Below are 23,403 nucleotides of genomic sequence, written 5' to 3'. Positions count from 1 at the left end.
CTATAACAGATCCTTTTTTTTTTCATTTGTTTTTACCTTCTTTTTCTTTTGTTCTAAAAAAATTGGAGAATGCTTGATCAATATATATTTTCTATTGTTTAATGACTTGTTCATGTTTCTTGGTGCTTGTTTATTTTCACCATAGCTTCTTCTTCCTCCATATTTTTAGTTAAATCCATTGTTTGTGACTTTCCATCTATTTTCTCAAATTCAATAATTACCTATTATTTTGTAATATTCAACAAGAACGATAAAAAATTGTAGTTATTCATACAAACCATTATAAAATCAAACACACATACAACATTGCATCATTATTCAATTTATATTACTGAAAATCAAAAAAATTGAATTTCACTAAAATATATAAGAAAAAAAGGTAAAATAAATTCTGAAACGACCAAAGTAGTGGGATTCAAGGTTCAAAATATCGATATGCTCGATACGCCCATACCGGCATATCGGGCGAATCAATACAGCTTTTGGTAGTTTTTTGTTTTTTTTGTTTTTCGCAAATGGTTCAGGGAGTCGGTTTAGGCCTCCTCTACACCCTGAACCAGTCAGACCCCCGATACACCCACTATAGGAACATATCAGAGGGGTCTTGAAACGATACATATCGGCTAATATGGGCCAATACTTTGAACCTTGGTAGGATTAGGAAGCCTTACATATGGTTGCCAACGATTTTCAGGTTGGGTTTTCGTCAAAAATTTCAGATATAGGAGAAATAATATAAGCAACAACCGTGTTAAAATACTTGAAAAAATGGAGAAAAATCGAGTTTTGAATGAAGATGAACGTTTGGAAATGCAAAACGATTCACCCACTGGTCGATTTCAGGCTGGTAAAGTTGTTGCCGGTTGCCCTGTTCGAAATGGATAAATGGAGAAGACAAGGGTTTTTCCATTCGCAGGGTAGTTTGGGCATTACAAAAAAGGGGATTGGACCATCCTAAAATTTTCGAATAAGCACTTTTTTGAACAAGTGCTTTAAAAAGAACCACCTTAGACATGCTTATTTGTTAATTGCATTTTTTGAAAATAACAATTTATTTACCAAACAGGTATAAATACTTATTTCCAACTTAATGTGTGGTCCCAATAAAAAAGTATTAAGTAATTATTAGAACTAAAATCAAACAGGACCTTATTGAATTTTAAAAAAGTCGAGGATATTTGTCCTCTTAAATACCATCACGCAGAACCTCAATCAAAGAGAGAAGAATGGTATTACGTCTACGGTTCGAAAATTGAACGGTGAAGATCATTAGGAGTACCTATGGACCTGTGGTGTGAAACAAGCAAACGATTTCTCGTTACCCATTAGGGTTTTGTCACCTCTCCAAATTTTTTCGCAGTAAAAGGCGCCAAAGCCAGTCGCATCGCCGAGCTTGGAAGTTGGAAACTTGGAACCAGAAGCAAAATGGTGCTCTCTCTCTCTCTCTCTCTCTCTCTCTAACACACATACACATACGTTCTTTGACTGATTTGAGTTTGTCTAATCCTCGATTTTGATACGTTCAGCCGTCGCACAAGACCTTCAGAATCAAGAAGAAACTGGCGAAGAAGATGAGGCAGAACAGGCCCATTCCACACTGGATCCGTATGAGGACGGACAACACCATTAGGTTTATTTTCTATCTTATTTCTTTCTCTATCAGTACCTTAAGAAATTTATTTCGGCTTTCATCTTCAGTTGTATCTCGAACGATCTTTGTTTCCCAATTGTTTCAGGTATAACGCGAAACGCAGGCACTGGCGCCGTACGAAGCTAGGGTTTTAATATGTCGTAGCAGATTTCCACCTTTCTGCTTTCGCTCGCGTCCTTTTGTCAAATTAGGATTTTTAAGACACGATGAAAGTAACAGCGATGTTCTCCGATATCGTTATTGTGTACGCTAATCTGTTAGAGTTAGTATTCATTTATCTTGTACTTCTTAATTCAAGGTTGGTTCTCATGGTCTTAGATTGGGATTTGTGTGCTTCAATTTGTTTGCCGTGTTTGTGTTAGAAGAATTTTCTAGTTGGAAATGGCTAGCGAGATGCATTATCCTAAAGCTATCTCTTCGGTTTGCCTTCCTCATGCTCCATCGATTATGTTATCTACCTAAAGACCTTATTGCCAAGTAGAATAGATCTCTTCTAGTTTAGTTGGGTTAAATTTTCTCATGTTGAATGTTGTGAAGAACTCCCAAATATATTCAGAATATCTACAGTGTATGAAAAGAAGTTTAACATTTACTTCCTCCTCCAATCCTCCATGCACAAAATGCAACTGTTTGCCAGCTGGAACCTTCTTGACTTCAAATCATTAATTCTTAGTATGCTGTCCAACACAAGCAGCCAAATGAAAGCCTCGACTATTGGAGTAGTGGGTTCACGCAAACTCTTTTAACATTGGAGCTTTTAATTTAATTCCTGAATACAGTTTTGTAGATTCATAGAATGGTTTTTTAAAGTGAATTTCTCGTCAGAATACTCTTTCCACCACCTAGTGTCTGGTTCATTTGTTTCAAACCTTCAATTTTCTTTTCTTCCTAATTTGACAGCATCAAGATACATTGTTCTATTTCTCTATCCAGCAATTGGTACCTGAACCTAGGAAACCCGCATAATTGAATCTTGTAGCTTCCCTTTACTTGATCATGAAAACTTATACTTAAAACCGCCCTCATAACTGAATCTTGCAGCTTGCCCGTACTTGTTCATGGAAGCACATATTTTTTTGATAGGAAATGGTAACTTTCATTAGATAAAACCAAAAGAAACAACTGTCACCTTCCAAAGTAAAAGGTGACCCCTGAATAACAAAAATCTTACAACACTGCACAAAACAAAAACTCCCGATTCACCCCTTGTTTTGCTAGGTAGTCAGCTAAAGCATTTGCTGACCTAGACCAATACACTTTTGCATCCAGCACCCTTGTGAGGCTCAATAATTTCCTTACCTGTTGTCTATGGGACCACGTTTTTAAACTGTTTGATTGCAGCCATCCTACTACTAATTTTGAATCCCCTCCACTTCCAACTGTTGGAAACCCAATTGCTTGGCCCATCTGAGTCCCTGGAGGAGCACCAAAACTTTAGCTCTAAGCAAGTCCCCCACGCCTATTGGGCTAGAATACAGAGCTAGGATTTTTCCTTTTGCATTTCTAAACACATCCCCTATTCCAAAAGGTCTGGGGTTCCCAATAGAGCTGCCATCAAAGTTCAGTTCCAGCCTCTAATCAAATCATCTGTAGAGACATCCTTGAACAAGTCAAAGAGTTTTTAGCCAATGTACTACCTTGATGGTGATTCCTTCAATAACTTCAGGAGCTGATTTTTCTTTCCCTTGGAAAATCCTATTGTTTCTCTCTTCCCATACTGCTCACAAGATAGTTGCCCTTGTTGTTCTCCATATGACCCTTTCTTTCTTCTTTGGTTGTCGGAAAAAGCTAGGGTCAAATAAATCTACTAAACTTGTGGGAGGATTCCACCTACAATCAAATAGAGAAGAGAACCAACACCAAATTAGAGCACTAAAAGGACAAGAAATTAATAGGTGATTCACCGTCTCACCATTCTTCAAACAAAGGCTACAAACATGAGGTGACAAGCACCTCCAAGGTATTGATTTTTTGGAGAATCACTTCCCAACAAAAAACCCTTACTTTTGGGGGGACCGGAGCGTTCCAAACTTCTTTAACAGGAAAAGAGGAAACCGGGTTAGAAAGAAGGACCAAAGCATTGAAAAACGAAGAACAGTAAAAACTACCCATAGAAGTTTCTGCCCAAACTCTACTGTCCGGAGAGGAGTGGTCTAGAAAAGCTGAACTTAGAAGAGAAACAATTATCAATTGCTGACTCCACTTTTGAGTCCCTCAAACCTCTCCTTAGTCCTAGATCCCAAGAATCCCCAGAAGTACGAAAAGAGGAGATAAATTGAGATTTTTTCAAAGAAAGGGAATAAAGGTTCGGGAATCTATCCTTAAGAGGAGATTCCCCAATCCACAAGTCCTCCCAAAAAAGAATTTTATTATTCACACAAGCATCATACCTGATGAAAGGATAGAAGAAAGGCAAGATACCAACAATGTCTTTCCACAAGGAAAAACGTGAAACCCTTGGGTCGAGTCCAATGTCCCAACCATTTGCTTCCATTCCATGAGTACTTTTTATCACCTTATGCCATAGACTCTCTTGCTCTTTAGGAAACCTCCATAACCATTTGCCTAACAAAGCTGCATTTCTTTTTCCTTTTTGATAGATAATGATAATGAAAATTTTATTAAATAAAGAACTAAGTATTCATCATACAATTTCCCACAAAGAGGCACGAGGTGCAGCCTCCAAACTACATCATAAAGCTTACAATTGAGCCCAAAAGAGCTGATTCCTATGTACTCTTTGTTTAGCTAGAAGATCTGCTAGCCCATTTATTGATCTTCTTTTCCATTGAATCGTGATTGAAATATTTGAAGTCAGTCACTTAAATCTTCTCAAAGCCCCCCTGTACCGCCAGGCTGCCGTCTCTGGTTCTTTTGACCATCCAATAACCAATTTGGAATCACCTTCAATCATAAAATGCTCCACTGCCAACTCTCTTGCATATTCTGCTCCTTGTAACACAACTTGGAGTTTTGCATTTATAGAGTCTCCCCACCCTATAGGACTAGAAAATAGAGCTACAATCTAACCCTCATAATTTTTGAAGATTCCCCCTATTCCAGATGGCCCTGGGTTGCCAAACTATGGCCATCAAAATTTAGTTTAATGACGCCTGCATCAGGAGGCTTCCAATCCACCACCGACTTGTTTTTAATTGCAGAACTTTTAGCTAGTTGTTCCCAATATCTCCTTATGTCATCGAAAGTGTAGGTGGAAAACAAATCCAAGGATTTTACCCAACTTATAGCCCTACATAATATACTTTCTAACACACATGTTTGATCCCTCTCCTTGTCATTAAAGATTTTAGCATTTCGTTCCTCCCACACAGTCCACACCAAAGCAGCTCCAACACACCACCACAAAACTCTTCCTCTTCTCTTTGGCCACTTGAAAGTTGTGGGATCAAAAAGATTGCAAATCTGCACTGGTTCTGTCCACCTGCACCCAAAAAGATCAAAAAGCTTTTCCCAAAGGCCTACAACAAAAGGGCAAGTGATTAATATATGGTAGGAACTTTCCTCATTAGCTTTGCATGGGGTGAACTAGTTAGGAGAGATACAAAGAGTAGGTCTTCTTTTTTGTAAAACATTCAAAGTGTTGATTTTCCCGAGGGAGACTTCTCAACAAAGGGCTCCAAATTTAGGAGGGACAGGTTTGGACCAAACTTCCCTATTATGAAAATGTCAAGGCAATGGAAAGGAGCACAAGGAAGCAAAGAAGGAGGCACAAGAAAAGGAACCCAAAGGTAATGGCTTCCAAATACGAGAGTCTACAGAAGGAGGGTCCAAGCAAACAAAATCAATAGTTTTGAGGAGCAAAGCAGCCTAGTCAAGCTCATAATCTCTCAAACCTCTTCTAAAACCCAGATTCCAGTTTATGCCAGAAGAAAAGGATGATGATACAAACCTTTGAATTGGCTCGTTTTTAAAACACAAGATGGAATACAAGGAGGGAAAGAGGTCCTTGAGGGCACAATCACCGATCCAAACATCCTCCCAAAACAAAACCCTATTTCCAGTACTAACATCATACCTGATCAGGTTCAGGAAAACGGGAAGAATACTATGATTAGCCATCCATGGGGATTTCAGCGTAGCACGCCGAGATACACCAACATCCCATCCATTGTTTGCAACACCATGCACACTCTTTACCACTTTATGCCAAAGTATTTCCCTTTCTAGAGACCACCTCCATAGCCATTTACCTAATAATGTTGTATTTTTCTTCCTTAGATTGCCTAATCCCAATCCCCCATGCTCTTTCCTCCTACACATTATTTCCCACCTAACCACATGATCCTTCTTCCCTTCCCCTGACTCCCACAAGAAATCCCACAACAAAGCTGCATTTCTTATTCTAATATTTCCAATTCCAAAACCCCCTTTGTCTTTCTTTCTAGACACCACTTTCCATTTTACCCTATGATCCTTTTTGGTATCTTCAGGCTCCCACAGAAAATCTCTCATTATTTTGCAATCTTAATAGGCAATTTGAAGGTAGACAAAAAGTAGACTGGCAAATTTGCTAGTTTTGACTTAATTAGAGTGATTCTACCTTCCAAAGAAATGTAGTTCCTTTTACAACCCGCTAGTCTTTTTGAGAATCTCTCCAAGATTAGGTACCAAAAGCTAACAGACCTCGGATTTTCCTCCCAAAGGTAAGCCTAAATACATAAGGGACCATTCACTTACCTCACAACCTTGATATCTAGCCAACGATGCCACCTGACCTTCTTGCCTATTAATTCCAACTACACAGCTTTTATTCCAATTTACTCTCAAGTTGGAGACCTTTTCAAAATTCTCTACCAAGACCTTTAAATTTCCAACTCCGGGTCTCATTCACAAAAGAGAATCAAGTCATCGGCAAATTGAAAGTGGGTTACAACTATTTCCTCCCTCCCTGCCTTCCACCCTCTAATCAAATTTCTAGCATCGGCTCAAGTAATCTGGACACTCAACACATCAAATATTAGGGTGAAAAGGAAAGGAGAAAGAGGGTCTCCTTGTCTTAATCCTCTCTTTGTCGGGAAGAAATCCTTGGATACCCCATTTACTAGAATGGAGTAGTGACATGAAGAGATACAACTCTTAACCCACGTGCACCACCTTTCTCCAAATCCTCCGATGCTCAATACTTCCAGTAAAAAGTCCCAGTCCATCAAATCATAGGCCTTCTCCAAATCTAGTTTGCAAATCAGACTCTTTTCTCCTTGTCTTTTTCTGTAATCCACACATTCATTGGCAATAAGGATCTGATCAATAATTTGTCTTCTTGACACAAATGCCCCTTGGTTTGGAGAAATCAAAGAAGGTAGTACCTTTTTTATTCTTTTTGTCAAGACCTTTGAGTTTATCTTACCTCTCTAAAAGAATTTGAAGAAGACCTCTGTTAAATCACCACCTATACCATCCCAACAATCTTGGTAAAAGGCCATTGTGAAACCATCTGGGCCTGGGGCTTTAGATCTTTCCATTGAAAGCACATCGTATACTTGAAATCCCATCATTAATCTAATAGTTCTGACAGAACACATGTTTGCATTTACTAATTCCTGTCCAGTATCTTTAGCAAGGTTAGTTTTTGCCTATATCAACTCTCGTGTTTAGCAATTACGGTAGCCATAGATTATGTCTTGGGAAAATCCATGAGTTAAAATTGCTTTAGTGAGGCTTGGCTTTGCAGCTCAACCATAACTTGTTTGTTTGTTTTTTTGGAGTTTGTTTAGCTTTTTGAATTTGTTAAAGAGATGGTTTCCCTGTTAAAAGATGGGAAACCTTAATGCTCACATCATGGTTCCGTATATGCATTGGTTTGGACACTGTTGTTAGGTGATATTTAAAATTTGCTAATTTTTCTTCATCTAAACAAGACGAGCCTTTGATTTATTCATTCATGCAATGTTGTCTCATCTTTTGGTTCTCATGCTGTATAATTCAAGAGGGTTGCGGTTCATCTTGATTGTTTTAAGATGGTTACTGGAGCTGGAATTTGAGCTGGAAAATAACATTGGATGGATATGCTGAATGATGGATTATTTGCTTGTATTTCCTATTTGATCTCCTTTTTGGAAGGATTGTCTTTTTTGGGGGATTGCTGATCCATCGAAGGTCCTAATTTTCCAATTCTTCATTGACAAAATTGGAACTTAATTATTCAGGATTTTATGTCTAGGAAATTTAGTTTCCATTTTGGCTTCTTTTTTTACTTCCAGAGTCATCCTGTTTCTTTGTTGCAGTTTGCCATTGAACTGTCTTGGCTTATTATTTAATTTGCTATATCCATGATTAGACACAAATAGCTATATTTGGTGTTAGGTTCATGAACCTATTTGCTCAATGTTGAGATTTGATCTTTATGCTTCAAAGTTGTAATTGGATTCCTACGGTGTTCCAATGGTTTAAGTTTAGATCAAATACGAAAACCTTAAAATCTCATTAGGTTGACAAAACTTCTATTTGGGATCATGGTTCAAAGTATCAATGCGATATGCCTGATACAGGGCGTGTTGTATTGTATCTTTTGAAAAAGATACGGTCCGAAATGCCTGTTTCTAAGTGTTTCGGACCCCCAATTTTTTAATAATAAAAAGCATGCTAAAAATTTCCCAAAAAATTAAAATGTGAAAAAAAAACTAAAAAATAATAAAGTTTTGGTCGTTTTTAAGTACTGATACGATACGACTAAAACTAGTACCGATACTTTGAACCTTGGTTGTATATTCCTTGAGAAGTCCTTGATTGTTTAGGTGATCATAAAGAAAAAGAAAGTGTGAAGGACCAATGTATTTGTGCCTTAAACACTCCAGCAGTGTGAAGTTTGAACATTGTTCTTGCTTAGGTTGCATTTGGCATTCCTTATTTTAAGGATTTGTCATCTTTTTGCAGTTAAAAATAAGGAATGCCAAATGCAGCCTTAGCATCCACAGGTGATCCTGCACACCTAGAGGCATATTAGATTTTATGCTCTCGTGGAGTCTGCATGCTCTGATCCTACTCCCATTCTCTCAGTTCAAATCACCTGTGTTGTTGATTTCGAAAAGAAGCATCCTTAGTAATCACAACAGCATTGGGAATTTGACGATAAAATTTAAAGCGATTCACCTGAAGAAACTCTAGCTCAAATTCAAACAACGGCCATATCATGCAGACTTCGGATATTCATGAATATGGTGCAAAGTGCAAACCGGAAAGACAGGGATTTGCATGGATATTAGGAAAATTTCCATGAATACAGTGACAATTAATTACACTAAATCTAATGTTGAGATAATGCTCTTTTGGGGGCTGCGTTGGGAAACGATGTAAATGGAGTGTAAATCCTGGTTCAGGATAAATTTGCATTCTGGTTCATTTTTGTTTGTGTTTGGTAACATTACATTTATGCATTAACAAATGACGGAAAATACATTTTTCAATGCACATTTATATTGATAATAAGATGTGAAAGTACATTCATAAAAAATAAGTAAATTTGCATTTAAGTGGACAAAACTAATCTATTACAACTAAAAGTCTGTTTGGTAAGAAAATAATTTTGACATTGCAAAACTAACACAACTTTACAATTTAGAAAAACTATAAATATGTACAAAACAAATGCATATAAAATAATGCAAAATATAAGGTTTTGCATTCTACATATTTGTATTTGCACTCCTTCCAAATGGAGCTTACCCCAACTTTCTTGAATAGAAGAGGCAAGAATTTGGGACTGTTAAGTTTTTGACAATGTTTGGATGGTTGATAAAGAAAATTAGATGATAGGGCATTTGTCTTTTTCAAATGCCACTTAACAGTTGGTTAACAGCTAGTTAACGACAAGTAGTGGATTGTCACGTTTTGAAAGTTTAAGTACTGAATTGTTGCATTTTAAAGTTAGGGGACTAGAGTAGCACTAGGCCCAAAGTACAAGGTACTAATCGAGAAATTTCCCTTGTTTTATTTGCATTTGATAAGGATAAGAGGATATTAAATGGCAATTTTTTAGAATCCACAATTAATGGGCCTCAAAAAATAAATAAAAAGGAGAAAAATCCACAATTAATGGGCCTCAAAAAATAAATAAAAAGGAGAAAATCCACAATTAAAGGTGTTAAATATGGTAATTAAGGTTGCATTTGGATGCGATGTGAAGCAAGAACCGGTGTAAAATTTACATCAATTCGGTTTTGTAGGCATTTGGAAAGAGGGTGTAATTATTATCGACGTAAAACTCCACTCCGGTTTAGTTTTGTATGCGTTTAGATGGAGTGGAGTTTTACGTCGACAATCAATGTAAAACCTCATTAGCTCTAAAGTTTTACATCATTAATTGATGTAAAAACTATATAATTTTATCGATGTAAAACTTTACATTCTTCCACCCATCACTATTTTCAAAAAAGCAACGATCACTTTTTGGTTTGGTGTAAAACGTTATCAGTGTAAAAAAATGTCATCAGTGTATGTTTACACTGATGAGGTTTTACACTAATTCCAAACGCTGCCTAAAGACCATAGTTAATGAAGCATAAAGTGTGGGTAAAAACATAATCAATGAAAGGAATTTCTAAGTTCAAATTTCAAAAGATTATGATTTATATTGACTGATATGGCCTGCAGATACAAATCAATACAACCACAAATGTTACATATTGGCCTGGGAAGAATTTTGCTAATGTTAGATCAATACACTTATTGGTCCCTATGGAAAATGATACAAATATGTTTTGTATCAGGTATGGTACATTGATACTAACCATGGTTTGTGCATCTCCCCATTTTTCCTCCAATGAGAAAATAACATTGAAATCACTTATAGTTGACCAGAGGCTGAACCACATGTTTCATGGATGTGATCTCAGTTAACTCATTCCAGTGTTGCTCACTTAGCTTCTGAGAGCAAATTATCTACTAGGTATAAATCTTGATTTTTTTTTGGATTATAGCATATAAGGGCAACTTTTGGGCCCTAATATCAATAAAAGTAATACTTTAAAAAAATCAAAAATAAATTAACTTTTTAAAAATGATATCAATTAAGGGCAAAAACACAATTCATCTTCTTTCTCTTGCAATCCATTCATCAGCGCCACACCCACTATTTGCCCACCTCTACCTCTATCTCCGGCAACATTATCGGAGGTGGGCGGAGGCAGAGGCGACGATGCTGGTGGTCATTACTCTGCCCAATGCCGCCACCTTCACCTCCACCTCCGCCTCCGACAACGTTGCCGGAGGTGGCGGCGTTGGGCATAGGAATGATTACCAGCGCCTCTACCTCCTCCCACCTCCAGCAACGTTGCTGGAGGTAGAGGCGGAGGTGGCGACGCTAATGAATGGATTGCAAGAGGAAGAATATGAACAATGTTTTTGCCCCTAATTGATATTATTTTTAAAAAGTTAACCTAACTTTAAATGTTTTTAAAAGTATTACTTTTATTGATATTAGGGCCCTAAAGTTGCCCTTATCTCATAATCCCTAGTTTTTTTCATCAAAAGTGATGTTAGGATGATGAAGGTAAGGAATCCGGAGTGTTGTATACACATCTAATATATATATATATATATATATATATATATATATATATATATATATAGCCAAAGCCCCTTAAAGTCAAACATGTGGCTCATTTATATTCAAACACCTATCATTCAAAAGATTTAAACTAAATTGACACGTGGCAAATTCTGATTAGTGGTAGTTTAAGAAAAGAGCCCACTAACATGGAGAGTGGAACCTCCCACCATGTAGAGTTGTGAGAAGTGGGAAGCTCCCACTCAATCCTTTCCTAAAAAAAAAGAAACTGTGTTATTAATTAATGTTAACTACTAAACTAACTAATTAATTCCAACTATTGATTACTAATAATAATTACTGTTAACTACTTCTAATTAATTAATTACAACTATTAATCAATAATAATTATCGTTAATTACTATTAACTACTTCTAATTAATAAATTCCAGCTATTAATTACTAAAAATTATTTCTTATAATAATTACTACTAATACTTAATAATTGATAATTTATTACTCACAATATTGCTCATTATTAATTCGAAATGATGATTAATTAATGATAATTAATAAATATTTTCATAATGGTAATTAATAATTCGGAAATAATCATTTCATATTTATATTAACTCATATTAATTATTTTGAAAATAAATATTTAATGTTAATTATTTATATTATAATTATTATCATAAATTAAAATTCATACATTTATATGAAATAATTAATTATATTATTATGTAATTATAGTTAATAATATTATATTAATTAATATAATTATATTGTTATTATTATTATTATCAATAATTATAATTAAGCATTACTAATACTAATGATGATAATTATTACTTTGGAATGTTAATTAATTAATGATAATTAATAAATATTTTAATAATGTTAATTATTAATTGGGATATAATCATTTTATATTAATTATTTTATAAATATATAATTAGTCTTACTTATTTACATTATTATTATTACAAGTAATTAAAATTAGTACAATTATTATAGTTAATTCTATTATTATTCTCCAATAAATACTTCATTTAGTGAAAGTTAAATTATAAAACTTTCTATTATTCAATATTGTTAAACTTAAAGAATTATAAAAGCAAATATTATTTATTGAATTAACTAAAAGTTGTATTTATAACAAATTAATTACTTAATAAAAAAATAAAATAATAATAATACTTTAATATTACTAATTTCAAAATCAATACATAATTAGAATATATTATTATTTAATAATAATAATATAATTATATTTATTAGTAAATCCATAATTATTAATATATTATTAATCTATTAATAATACTGATTATTATTTAAAAAATGTTAATAACAAAATTTAATTACTTAAAATTATTTTCTGAAATTACCCATTTTAATTCGAATAGATAATTAATTAATAATTTTAATTTATTAAAATTATTTTTTATTGAATAATTTTAAATGCTCTTTGATTAACGACCTTATTTTTGAATAATTGGTTTTTTATGTTCAATAATGTTTTTTTTTTGCAAAAATCCAAATAAGTTTTCATTTTCAATGCTAACCATTTTATTTTTCTCTTATTCAGTTTTTCAAAAGATAAAAAATAAATTAATGTTATTTACCTATTTTTATCAAATTATGTATTTATCAAATTGTTGTCATTGATGATGAGGATGATGATGAGTCAACTTTTTGAAAGAGAGGAGTACTAATAATAATTAACGACTTCTAATTAATTAATTTCAGTTATTAATTACTAATAATAATAACTCACTGATAATAATTGATTTTTGATAATAATTTCTTATAATAATTACAGCTAATACTTAATTAATGATATTAAAAAAATTACTAATAATATTTCTCATTATTAGTTCGGAATGATAATTAATAATGATTTTAATAATTCCAAAAAAATCATTTTATATTTATATTATCTCATATTAATTAAAATAAATATTTAATGTTAATTATTTGTATTAGAATTATTATCAGAAATTATAATTCGTACATTTATATGGAATAGTTAATTGTATTATTATGATCAGTAATTATAATTAATACTTATATTACTTAATATAATTATATCTTTATATTATTATTATCAATAATTATAATTAATTATTACTAAAAATAATGATTCCTGATAAATTTTAATTACTAATAATTAATTCCTTAATTATAACAATGATAATTATTATTTTGGAATGTTAATTAATTAATGATAATTAATAAGTATTTTAATAATGTTAATTATTATTCGGGATAAAATCATTTTATATTTATATTAATTCAAATTAATTATTTTATAAATATATAATTAGTTCTACTTATTTACATTATTATTATTATAAGTAATTATAATTAATACTATTATTATTCTCTAATAAATATTTCATTTGGTTAAAGTTAAATTATAAACTTTCAATTATCCATTATTGTTAAACTAAAAGAAATATAAAAGCAATTATTATTCTAGGAATTAACTAAAAATCATAATTATAACAAATTAGTTGTTTCATACTACTACTACTACTACTACTACTAACAACAACAACAACAACAACAACAATAATAATAATAATAATAATAATAATTTAATAATATTGATTTCAAAATCAATACACACATAATAAGAATATATTATTAGTAAATATAGTAATAATAATATACTTATTATTATTATCGATTTCATAATTATTAATATATTATTAATCTATATTAACTCAATAAAGACATGGAATAAAAAATATTCAAATTGCTACTAAATGAATGAATTAAAAATCTACGAATATTCTAATTGACTTGAATTTGACACATCAACATGCCCAAAATTATAATTTCAACTTACATTTCCTATTTTATCTCCTGATTCCCATAATTCAAACATACAATTATATTATGTACATGTTTCCCTACCTTTTTCCTAAAGATAAATTATAGCCGGTCTACGTGCACTGTGGGGAGCTTAAATTTAAAATCCATAACCATGATCGATCTAAAGAAGCGTTGCCACCTAACTTGGAGGTGACTTCCATACTTAGGATGGTCCCATTATTCTCCTTTCCTTCATGTTTCCTCTATTGGATGTGCTCTGGAATCCTAATTAAATTATTAGTTGATTAAAGCCATACATGATGATTTGATTGTAGTCATATATTGTTCACTTCTTTTTTTAAAAGACAGATGCATTTGCAAATCTTGTTTGGCATGGATTGTTTTTCTTAGCAGCTCTTTGAATGATTTTTTTCCTTCTTTGCCTCTTTGAATGGATATCATTTAAATGCTTTCTATACATTCATATGTCCCTAAATATTAAGCAGTATTAGCGACATTGTTATAAACATTCATCTAATTTTATTATTTTATAAATAGATTAATGATTTCAAAATTATTGATACTTTTTTAGGGGTGGGTTGCTCAATAGGATATTGATTTTTTATTGTTAAATAGTAAAATTCAAATTAAATGATACTATAGTTGCCCCTTACTTAGTATGGGGTCATTGTCTAGATAAAACATGGTAAGTCTCTTAAATCAAATAAATAGACTACCCTGAATGTCTATTATAAATAATTAAGAAATATAATAATTAAAATTAAATCAAATAATTACTTGCTGAAAATTACTAAATTAAGTAAATAATAATAACAATCAATTATTCATAGAAATAATTAATAATAATAATAATAAGAATAACAATCAAGTACTTAATTAAGTAAATAATAAAAAACGAAATAACAATCATCAATCATCATTAATGTTTATTCAAAGCATGCCCCATAATAATTATCGAATACAGTAATTAAACCTTAAATAAGAATCAATATTTATCAACAATCATTAAAATTGTTAAGCCAAATCATTAATGTTTATTCTTAAATGCAAAATATGAATTAACAAATCTATTATATAATAATTATAGTTGGTTGGAATAAATATTTTAAGTAAATATTTAAATAATTACAAATTTAGTTAATATTATTACTATATAAAAATTTTTAAATTAAATACTAAAATAAATTAATAATAGAAATGGTTAAATTAAAGTAATAAACAGTTAAAGTTGAATTTAATGACCCATATAATTTTATGGGTTTAACATATAAGGGTCAATTTATGTGGACCCGTAGACTATGAATGTTTTAAAAAATGGTAGTTTATAAATAGTAATAAAAATGGTAATAAAAATCATTAATGTTTATATATATATATATATATATAACTTCCCCGTACTTAATACGGGCCATTCACTAGTTCAAAAGAAACTACACATTGACACACAATCGTACGTTGTACATATATTAAATAAACATGCAAGTCATAATAGCAAACATTGGTACTGCTATGGTTGCATTGTTTACTCGTATAGCTGTATTGTTAAAGATACGAACGTGAAGGAACACCAAGAAGAAGAGCTCATGAAGAAACAAGAAAGGCTTGGTAGGGATTGGCCATGATTTGGATAAGAAACAAAATTACAGAACATAAAATAAATGAACCATGTGATCAAGGAGAGACTTTTGGATCGGCCTTATTTGTACTATTAACGAGTAGGGAAAATTTTCTAAACAATAAGAAAAGATGGAGAGGCATTTTGCTTAATAGTTGGTCGCATTCAACTCTGATCATAATGATGTCATGGTTTTGAAAACCAGGCCGGATCAGTTTGACCCGGGAACCGGATAGATAATCGGTTCTGTTATACCCTAAAATCACATTTGGGCAAAAAACCATTGATTTGGTCAGTGATCCATTGACTTAGATGGTCGATCCATCAATCCAAACAATGGTTTTGACTGTTTTATATTTTATTTGTTTAATTTTTAAATCAGAACGGGCTGTCCATTAAGACTATAGTCGAACCATTCTACCTAGAAACAGGTGGCTAAAGCAGTTTCATGTTCAGTCCAGTTTCTAAAACCTTGAAAAATATTATTTCTCCCCGTTTTCCCTTTGTTTGGAAAAAAAAGATGAATTTTGACTTAGCTTTTGAAATGGTGGTTTCGGTGACCATGAGATATTATCCATTCGATAGTTTTGAAAACTAGACCGGACCGGTCAACCCTAGAGCCAATCAAGGAACTGGATCCATTTCACTCTAAAACCTCTCTTGGGCCAAAAATTGTTGATTTGGTTAGTGACTCGTTGACCCAAATGATCGAACCATCAATGCATCGATACAGGCAATGGTTTTCAACCATTTTTTATTTTATTTATTATTTTTATTTTTTTAAAATCAGAATGGACCACCCGTTCAGATCAGAACGGTTCGACTTGGGAACCAGTGGCCAAAATGGTCCATGTCCAATCCGGTATTTAAAACCTTGATCCATACCGGTTATTTTTAATTCTAGGCATAAGAACCATGCATAGTAACACACAATTCTTTGTGAATTTGTTGTTGGAATCAATGCTTTAAAAACCAACTCGTCGGCCAAACTATGTGTATAGGCATACATAAATATGTATTTTATCAATAAAAATGTATAATTATTTTTAGATGTTATGTATGTACATATAAATATTGTTTCATGTTTAATTTATATTTCTAATCCAGTTTTTTAAATTTTTATTTATAAAAATGTTAAATTTTACAATTTGAGGCCAAAAAAGTTTTTTTTGCGATGAAAATAGTAGGGCTTGCAATACATAGATTTCAAAAAGTTACCCCAAATAAAGAAAAACATCACCCCAATTGGACATTCAAGCACAAAGTTATGACATTTTGAAGTTTGTACATACATTTAGTGTAGAACCCATGATGCAAAGACCAAGTCAAATGGGTCAATGGTTCAACCACTTAGGTTGGATTTTTTTTACCAAGTCAATGGTTCTTGATCAAATGAAGGTTGCCAATGGGTCGGGTCTAGGTAGAACTAGAACTGACCTGACAAGAAATATTAAGGACCTGGAACCGAACTGGACCCGATAGACCCAATTATAATAAACCTACTAAAAATATTATATTATATATATATATATATATATATATATATATATATACACTACTTTAAAAAGTACGAATGGCCTCAAGAATATTTATGGAATTTTCTAAGGACAATACTACTCCTTTATATTTAAATTTAATGATAAAAAAATAAGGGCAAATAGGGCAATTGGTTATTGATATTAAATTAGTTGAAAAGAGGTAATTTAAAGATATTCAATGCATTCAATGTTCTCTCATTAAATCCAACATTTAAGTTATTAACTTGCATTCATGTTTATTGAGTCATATATTTAAGTCATTTTTATTTCTTCTCATCATTAAGTTCTACTAATTAAATTCACACTTAATAAATTAATAATTCCAATAACATAAAAGCTTATACCTTTAAAATCTACCAAGAAAAAATAGTGTTTTCATCTAAGTGGTGGTAAGAAATTAAATCATTTTGGGTCAAATGGGTTAATCCATATTGCCACCATTAAATAATAAAATGAAAAAATATAAAATGAAAAAATTATGAACATTTTTAACATGCATATTAAACAATAATAAGTATGTTAAATAAGAAATATTTTTATTAATGATGAAAATGGAATGTAAAATTTAAAACCAATTGAAAATAAAAATATTTTCCTATTCTCTCTCATTAAATATTGTATTTAAAATATATTTTTCTCATCATTACGTTCTTATAATTAAATCCACAATATTAATTTTAATAGTATAAAAATAAAATTTTGAAATGTAATTTGAAAATAAAACCATTTTCTTCACTCCCAGTGGTGGGCAAAGCAATTTGACCATTTGGGGTCAAATGGATTAATAAATAATGTCATATTTAAATAATAAAAAAATAAAATAAATAATTATGAAATGTAAGAAGTGTTTTTATTAATGATGAAAATGGAAAGCCAAGTTCAAAATCTACTTAGAAATTAAATGATGTAAGAGTCAAATAATAAAATTTTTAATAATAGAAAATACAAAGAATCACAAAAATAAACAAAAAAAAAAGATAAGAGAAAATTTTGGGCACATATCTAATGTTATATATTTATAAAAAATAAAATATAGGGTACATCTCTAATATTGTACATTCATTAAATTAAACAAAAATAAGTTTTATACATAAGAAATAATTTTATCAATGATGGAAATGTAATGCAAAATTTAATGTCAACCTATAAATCAAACAATTTTTTTATTTTTAGATTGTGAGTTAGTGGTTTGAGTGAAATGATATCATAGACAAACAATAATTAAGTGTGGTAAGTAAAAAATATTTTATATAATGTAAATGAAATATATAATTTAAAGGGAAAATTATAGTCAAAGTTGGTTGTACATTTAAAATTAAGTTGAAGGTTGGTCTAGAAACCAACTAAACTCTGAAAACTAGCCCTACATTTTGAAATTATAAAAAACCCCACCATGTCATCAAAGGCTTACGTGGTTGTTGCCAACATGGGACTCTTATTCCTTGTTGAAACACGGCAAAAAACCTATATCGAAAATATGTTTCAATTTCTCTCTCACTCCCTTTGTCTCTCTCACTCCCTCCCTTCTCTCTCACTCTCACAATCATCTCTCGATCTCCTACTTCCTCTATCTCTCCCACTCTCTCTGGTTCAGTTTGTAGCCAAATCAAAACCCCTCTTTCTCTCTCTCTATTGTTCTCACTCAATCTTTCTCATTCTCTCCCCTCACTCTCCCTTTCAGTCAAAATCTCATTCTCCCTCATTCTCTATCATTCTCTAATTGGTGTAAATTTCATAGCCAAGAGTTTCTCGTGAATTTTATCAATTTGGTGTAATAGTTTTTGAAACATACCAAGTTTGTCTCACATTCTTTTATACAATCTGATTAATACCATATAAGTGTGTAAGAAAAATAAAAAATAAAAAAAATGAGAGAGGGAGAGGGAGAGAAACTGAGGGAGAACGATAGAAATTAAGGGAGAAGGAGAAATCGACCAAGAAAGAGAATGAGAGAGATTGAGGGAGAACGAAAGGTAAAGAGAGAATGCGAGAAATTGATATAGAAAACATAAATACATAAACCCCAAACCATTTTTATTTATTTTCAAATCACATAGTTGTTGAGCAGATAAAGATGACTACGAGTGAAAGTGTGAAGGAGATTGAGAGAAAGAGAAACCAAAACCCTTTTTTTTTCCAATCACCCAACATTAGAGGGCAATTTCAGTATAAGCCTTTTATTGTGTCCAATATGGATTAAGAGTCCCATGTTGGCAATAGTCGCATAACCCTCTGATGACATGGCGATGGTTTTTAAAACTTGAAATGTAAAGCTGTTTGTTAGAGTTTTGTTGGTTTATGGACCAAGTTGTAACCAAAATTTAAATGTAAAACCGACTTTGACTATAATTTCCCTAATTTAAAACTAGTCCAAAAGCAATGATATTTCTTATCTAGATAGTGAATCAACGATCAAACTTTCAAAAAACACATGATGTCATAATTAAATAATAAATATGTAAGTTTGTTTTTAATCATATTGTTTTTTTTAATTTCTATTTTAACTATGATATATCTAAAATTAAAGTAATTAATATGAAGAAAAATTTCTCATGTGCAACGCATGTGATTAATTACTAGTATATATATATACACACACACACACACATACATATATAAGGTGGAACTGGTTTTGAACCGATAAGAATCGGGACAAATATTAGCAATTGAAACTGATCCATCATTTTTGGTTCCTAGAACCAAAACCAACCCAATCAGTTTGGGTCCATCGGAAAAAATGCTGTCTATAATCACTAGAACTAAAATAATTTTAATTGCTAGTGAAATTTTATGAACTTCCATGAAATTTTGCTTTTGGTCAAGGCTTTACATGACATGATATATGAAATACATCAAGTAGATTTATTTTGGGGGAGAATGACTGATCAGCTCAGCTCAGAACTCTTTAGCCCCACCATACAGGGGGGATGAATCCTGACCGTGGATTGATGCCAAATCCACGGGCAGGATGCGGTTTATAGGGGGGGGGGCTACTAGTAGACTAGGGGGGGCTGTAATTCAGAATTCTGCAGTGAGCTGCAGAGTACTTTTCCTTTTATTTTGGCTAAAATTTCCGAAAATTTATTAAATAATATAAGCTCATTTATATAAATATAAATATGTTATAAAATACTAAAAATATTAATAAAATAATCGAGTTTCAACAAAGGATCATCTAAAATATTGAAATCTTGAAAAATTTCATCACAGACCAAGAGTCCAAAATAACCAACATTTCTTTGGAACATCACTGAACTATTTCATTGACTCCATTTCTTCAACTGGTAGATCTGAATGCATCTCAATATCATATCCCGGTCGAGATACCTGCCTCTTTCCAGCACTTGCATTCAGTGCTGCAACGAATTTGGTTAGATTTGCATGACCTTCCTGTTCGAATGTTTGTCTCTAATCAGTGAACTTTATGGCCTCCATGGTATGCTTGCAATGCCAGATCTTGGCCCAAAGACTTGAAACATGGGACATAAAGATCCAAAACAAATCACCAGAAGTCTCCACAAGAGCAATACCCATTTTTGAAATGGTGGAAACAATTGGGATCCTTTAATACAATCTCACGCTCAACTATCTTGGAGATGAGTTTTGCTGAATAATGGCAGTTGTGGCACACCCGAAGATTCTTGGTGACACGAATGGTTGCCCTTCCCTGTGTACTGATCAGGCCAAAAGAAATGGCCAGCAATTCACTGTGTCCAATAGGAATGCACTCTCTCTCCTCATCCACATCATGGAGGCTGAAATCAGCATCAGGAACAAATTCATATTCCTCTTCCATTTTCTTCATCAAACACTGCAATTCCCAATAAATCCCCTCTGATCTTGGGTGGGAGACATCCCCTACTCCAAACACATGAACCTTGTTTCGAACCTCTATCCAGCTATAGGCTTTCTGAGGCCTCAAACCCATGTCTCTAATTGTTGCTCTCAGTCTATCAACCATATCCCATTTTGCACTTGCAGCATACAAGTTTGAAAGTAGAATATAGTTTTCAGTATTTAGAGGTTCCAACTCACAGAGATGCTCAATGATTCGCTTACCTAGTTTGATGTTTTGGTGGATCCTGCACCCATCAAGCAGTGCTTTCTGGACCTCCAAACACTGTTCAATCTGGAAATTCTCACTAAAGGCCCTTGCCTCATCAAAGAGTCCAGCACGAGCTAGAAGATTAACCATTAAAGCATAATGTTCAACCTTGGGTAACCTGATGCAATTGAAGTAAAACCTCCCTTTTTCAACCATGCGTGCAGTGCTACAAGCATGAACAGCAGCAACATATGCAGTCTGATCTGGTTCTATGTCTGTGGACTTCTCCATTTCATGGAAGAGTTCTATTGCAATCTCTCCTTGTCCATGTAAGCTATGACCCAGTATCATCACTGTCCACGAGACAGTATCCCTCTCAGACATCCCTGCAAAGATTTTTGAAGCAGATTCCATGCATCCTGATTTGACATACATGTCCATTACAGCATTTTGGACTGCTAAATTCAAATTAATTCCAGTTCTAACTATATATCCATGAATCTCTTTGCCATGTTTATGAGCAGATATTCTTGCACAAGCTGGGAGAACACTAGAGACTGCAAATGCATCAGGTTTTATTCCTGCAGAAATCATCAACCTAAAAAGTTTCAAACCCTCATTGAATCCCCCATTTTTCACATACCCACGAACCATTGCTGTCCATGAGATGGCATCTCTGGAGGGCATCTGATAAAAAACTGTCCGAGCATCTTTAATGCCGCCACAATCAAGATACATTTTCAAGAGTGAATTACTCACCAAAACCTTGAACTCTAACTCACTTTTCCTTGCAATGTCATGAATCCTCCTTCCTTCCTGTAGCCATTTCAAGCGTCCACAGGCTCCAATAACAGTTGCCAAGGCAACTTCATCTATCTCAACACCCAACTCCACCATCTGGTTAAATATATCAATAGCCAGACTGGGTTTATCTTCTTTCATGTATAACCCGGCTAACAAAGTCCAAGAAACCGAGTTCCTCCGAGAAGACTGGTTAAATAGCCACCTTGCAGCTTCAGCACAATCAAGATGCCCGTACATTGTCATTAGAGCTGTGATTACATACTCATCTGAACCCAAGCCCAGCTTGAGAGCCTGGCCATGAACCTGTTTCCCGTAAGATAGACTACCCGAAAGGCGAGAAGCTGTTAAAACGCGAGGAATGGTGTGCTTATCGGGACGGACTGTACGGAGTAGCATTTGCTGATAAATCCACATGACATGATAGGAATTTCCACTGGTGAGATGGGTTTGGATGAGATTGTTCCAAGCAAAGGTGTCTGACAGGGGAATTTCGTCGAACTTATGGTGGATGGCTGCTGCTTCTACAAATTTAGAGGAGCCTTGAAGCTGGGCTTGAACGATACTGGATTGCCTGTGTTGGGATCTGTATATTGATTTTTGGGCTTTGAAGCAACATTGTAACTGTAACGAATGAAGGGCATCCATTTACTCCGCGAATGGATAAGATTCTGAAAATAATTAATTCTCGGAATGAGCTAAAGGGAATGAATTCTTGCCAATTCTCGTCCAGATAACGAGTTTAGTGCATGCATTTGGAGCCATTCTAACGCAGGGAATGATAATAATGTTTGACAATATTTTATGAGAATCATCATATCGGCAAATTTAAGTACAATAACAGTAACATTCGAATACCCAAGTACTGAAACGGAGAGAGAATACAGATTGCCTAAGAGACTGAGAGAGATAAAGGGAAGAAAGGAACTCTGTTTTCGAGAAAAACAGATTATAGCTATTAAGTGAAGTAAAATAGTAGAAATAGAATGAAATCAAACACCATCCCCACATGTAGAAAATGGTGTTGAATTTTTATAAAATGCACTAACCTCCTGCTAAGGTTGCAAATGATGGAGACCCTCACCTGCAAAAGAAGAATTCGAATCAACCCAGACCAGACCAGACCAACGGAGGAGAGGGAATGCCTGAAGCCTGAAGGGAATCAGAGAGAGAGAAGGATGACGTGAAGGTTATGGATGTCAATAGGACGGGTTAACCGGGTAACCCGCTCCACCCATACCGGAACCGGTTATTTCTCTAATTAGGATAAGGTTAAGGTAACGGACTAACGGTTTGGACTTTGGATTGGGAATTTGGGATGGAGACATGGAGTTAACAAGTCGGTTAGGGTTCAAGGTTGGATCAAAACTTTCCAAACCCGACCAATCACCCTTCCTCCTTTTAGTT

The 23,403-nt window shown here is 33.1% G+C and overlaps 1 protein-coding gene and 1 pseudogene across 3 annotated transcripts; one reads left to right on the top strand and one right to left on the bottom strand.

Annotated features, from left to right (window-relative positions):
• The first annotated feature begins 768 nt into the window (after window positions 1-768).
• LOC148854513 (large ribosomal subunit protein eL39-like) lies at window positions 769-1,785 on the top strand. The gene is made up of 3 exons (XM_088984842.1): window positions 769-870; window positions 1,527-1,630; window positions 1,737-1,785. Exons 1-3 carry the CDS (start codon window positions 769-771, stop codon window positions 1,783-1,785), a joined length of 255 nt encoding a protein of 84 aa, XP_088840968.1.
• Window positions 1,786-20,308: 18,523 nt separating this feature from the next.
• On the bottom strand, window positions 20,309-23,394 carry LOC148854512 (pentatricopeptide repeat-containing protein DOT4, chloroplastic pseudogene; annotated as a pseudogene). Of its 2 annotated transcripts, none has more exons than XR_016112416.1 (2): window positions 23,046-23,394; window positions 20,309-22,667 (listed from the first exon to the last, which is right to left on the bottom strand). The product of XR_016112416.1 is annotated as a pentatricopeptide repeat-containing protein DOT4, chloroplastic pseudogene, transcript variant X1 (transcript). The 2 variants fall into 2 exon arrangements; XR_016112417.1 differs by having other exon boundaries at window positions 23,081-23,205.
• Between the last annotated feature and the right edge of the window lie 9 nt (window positions 23,395-23,403).

Source organism: Nelumbo lutea, chromosome 4, assembly GCF_056320005.1.
Source record: "Nelumbo lutea isolate HS-2025 chromosome 4, American lotus-T2T, whole genome shotgun sequence".
Lineage (NCBI taxonomy): Eukaryota > Viridiplantae > Streptophyta > Magnoliopsida > Proteales > Nelumbonaceae > Nelumbo > Nelumbo lutea.
Note: the sequence above shows the minus strand (reverse complement) of the source record. Positions and strands in the feature narration are given on the sequence as shown.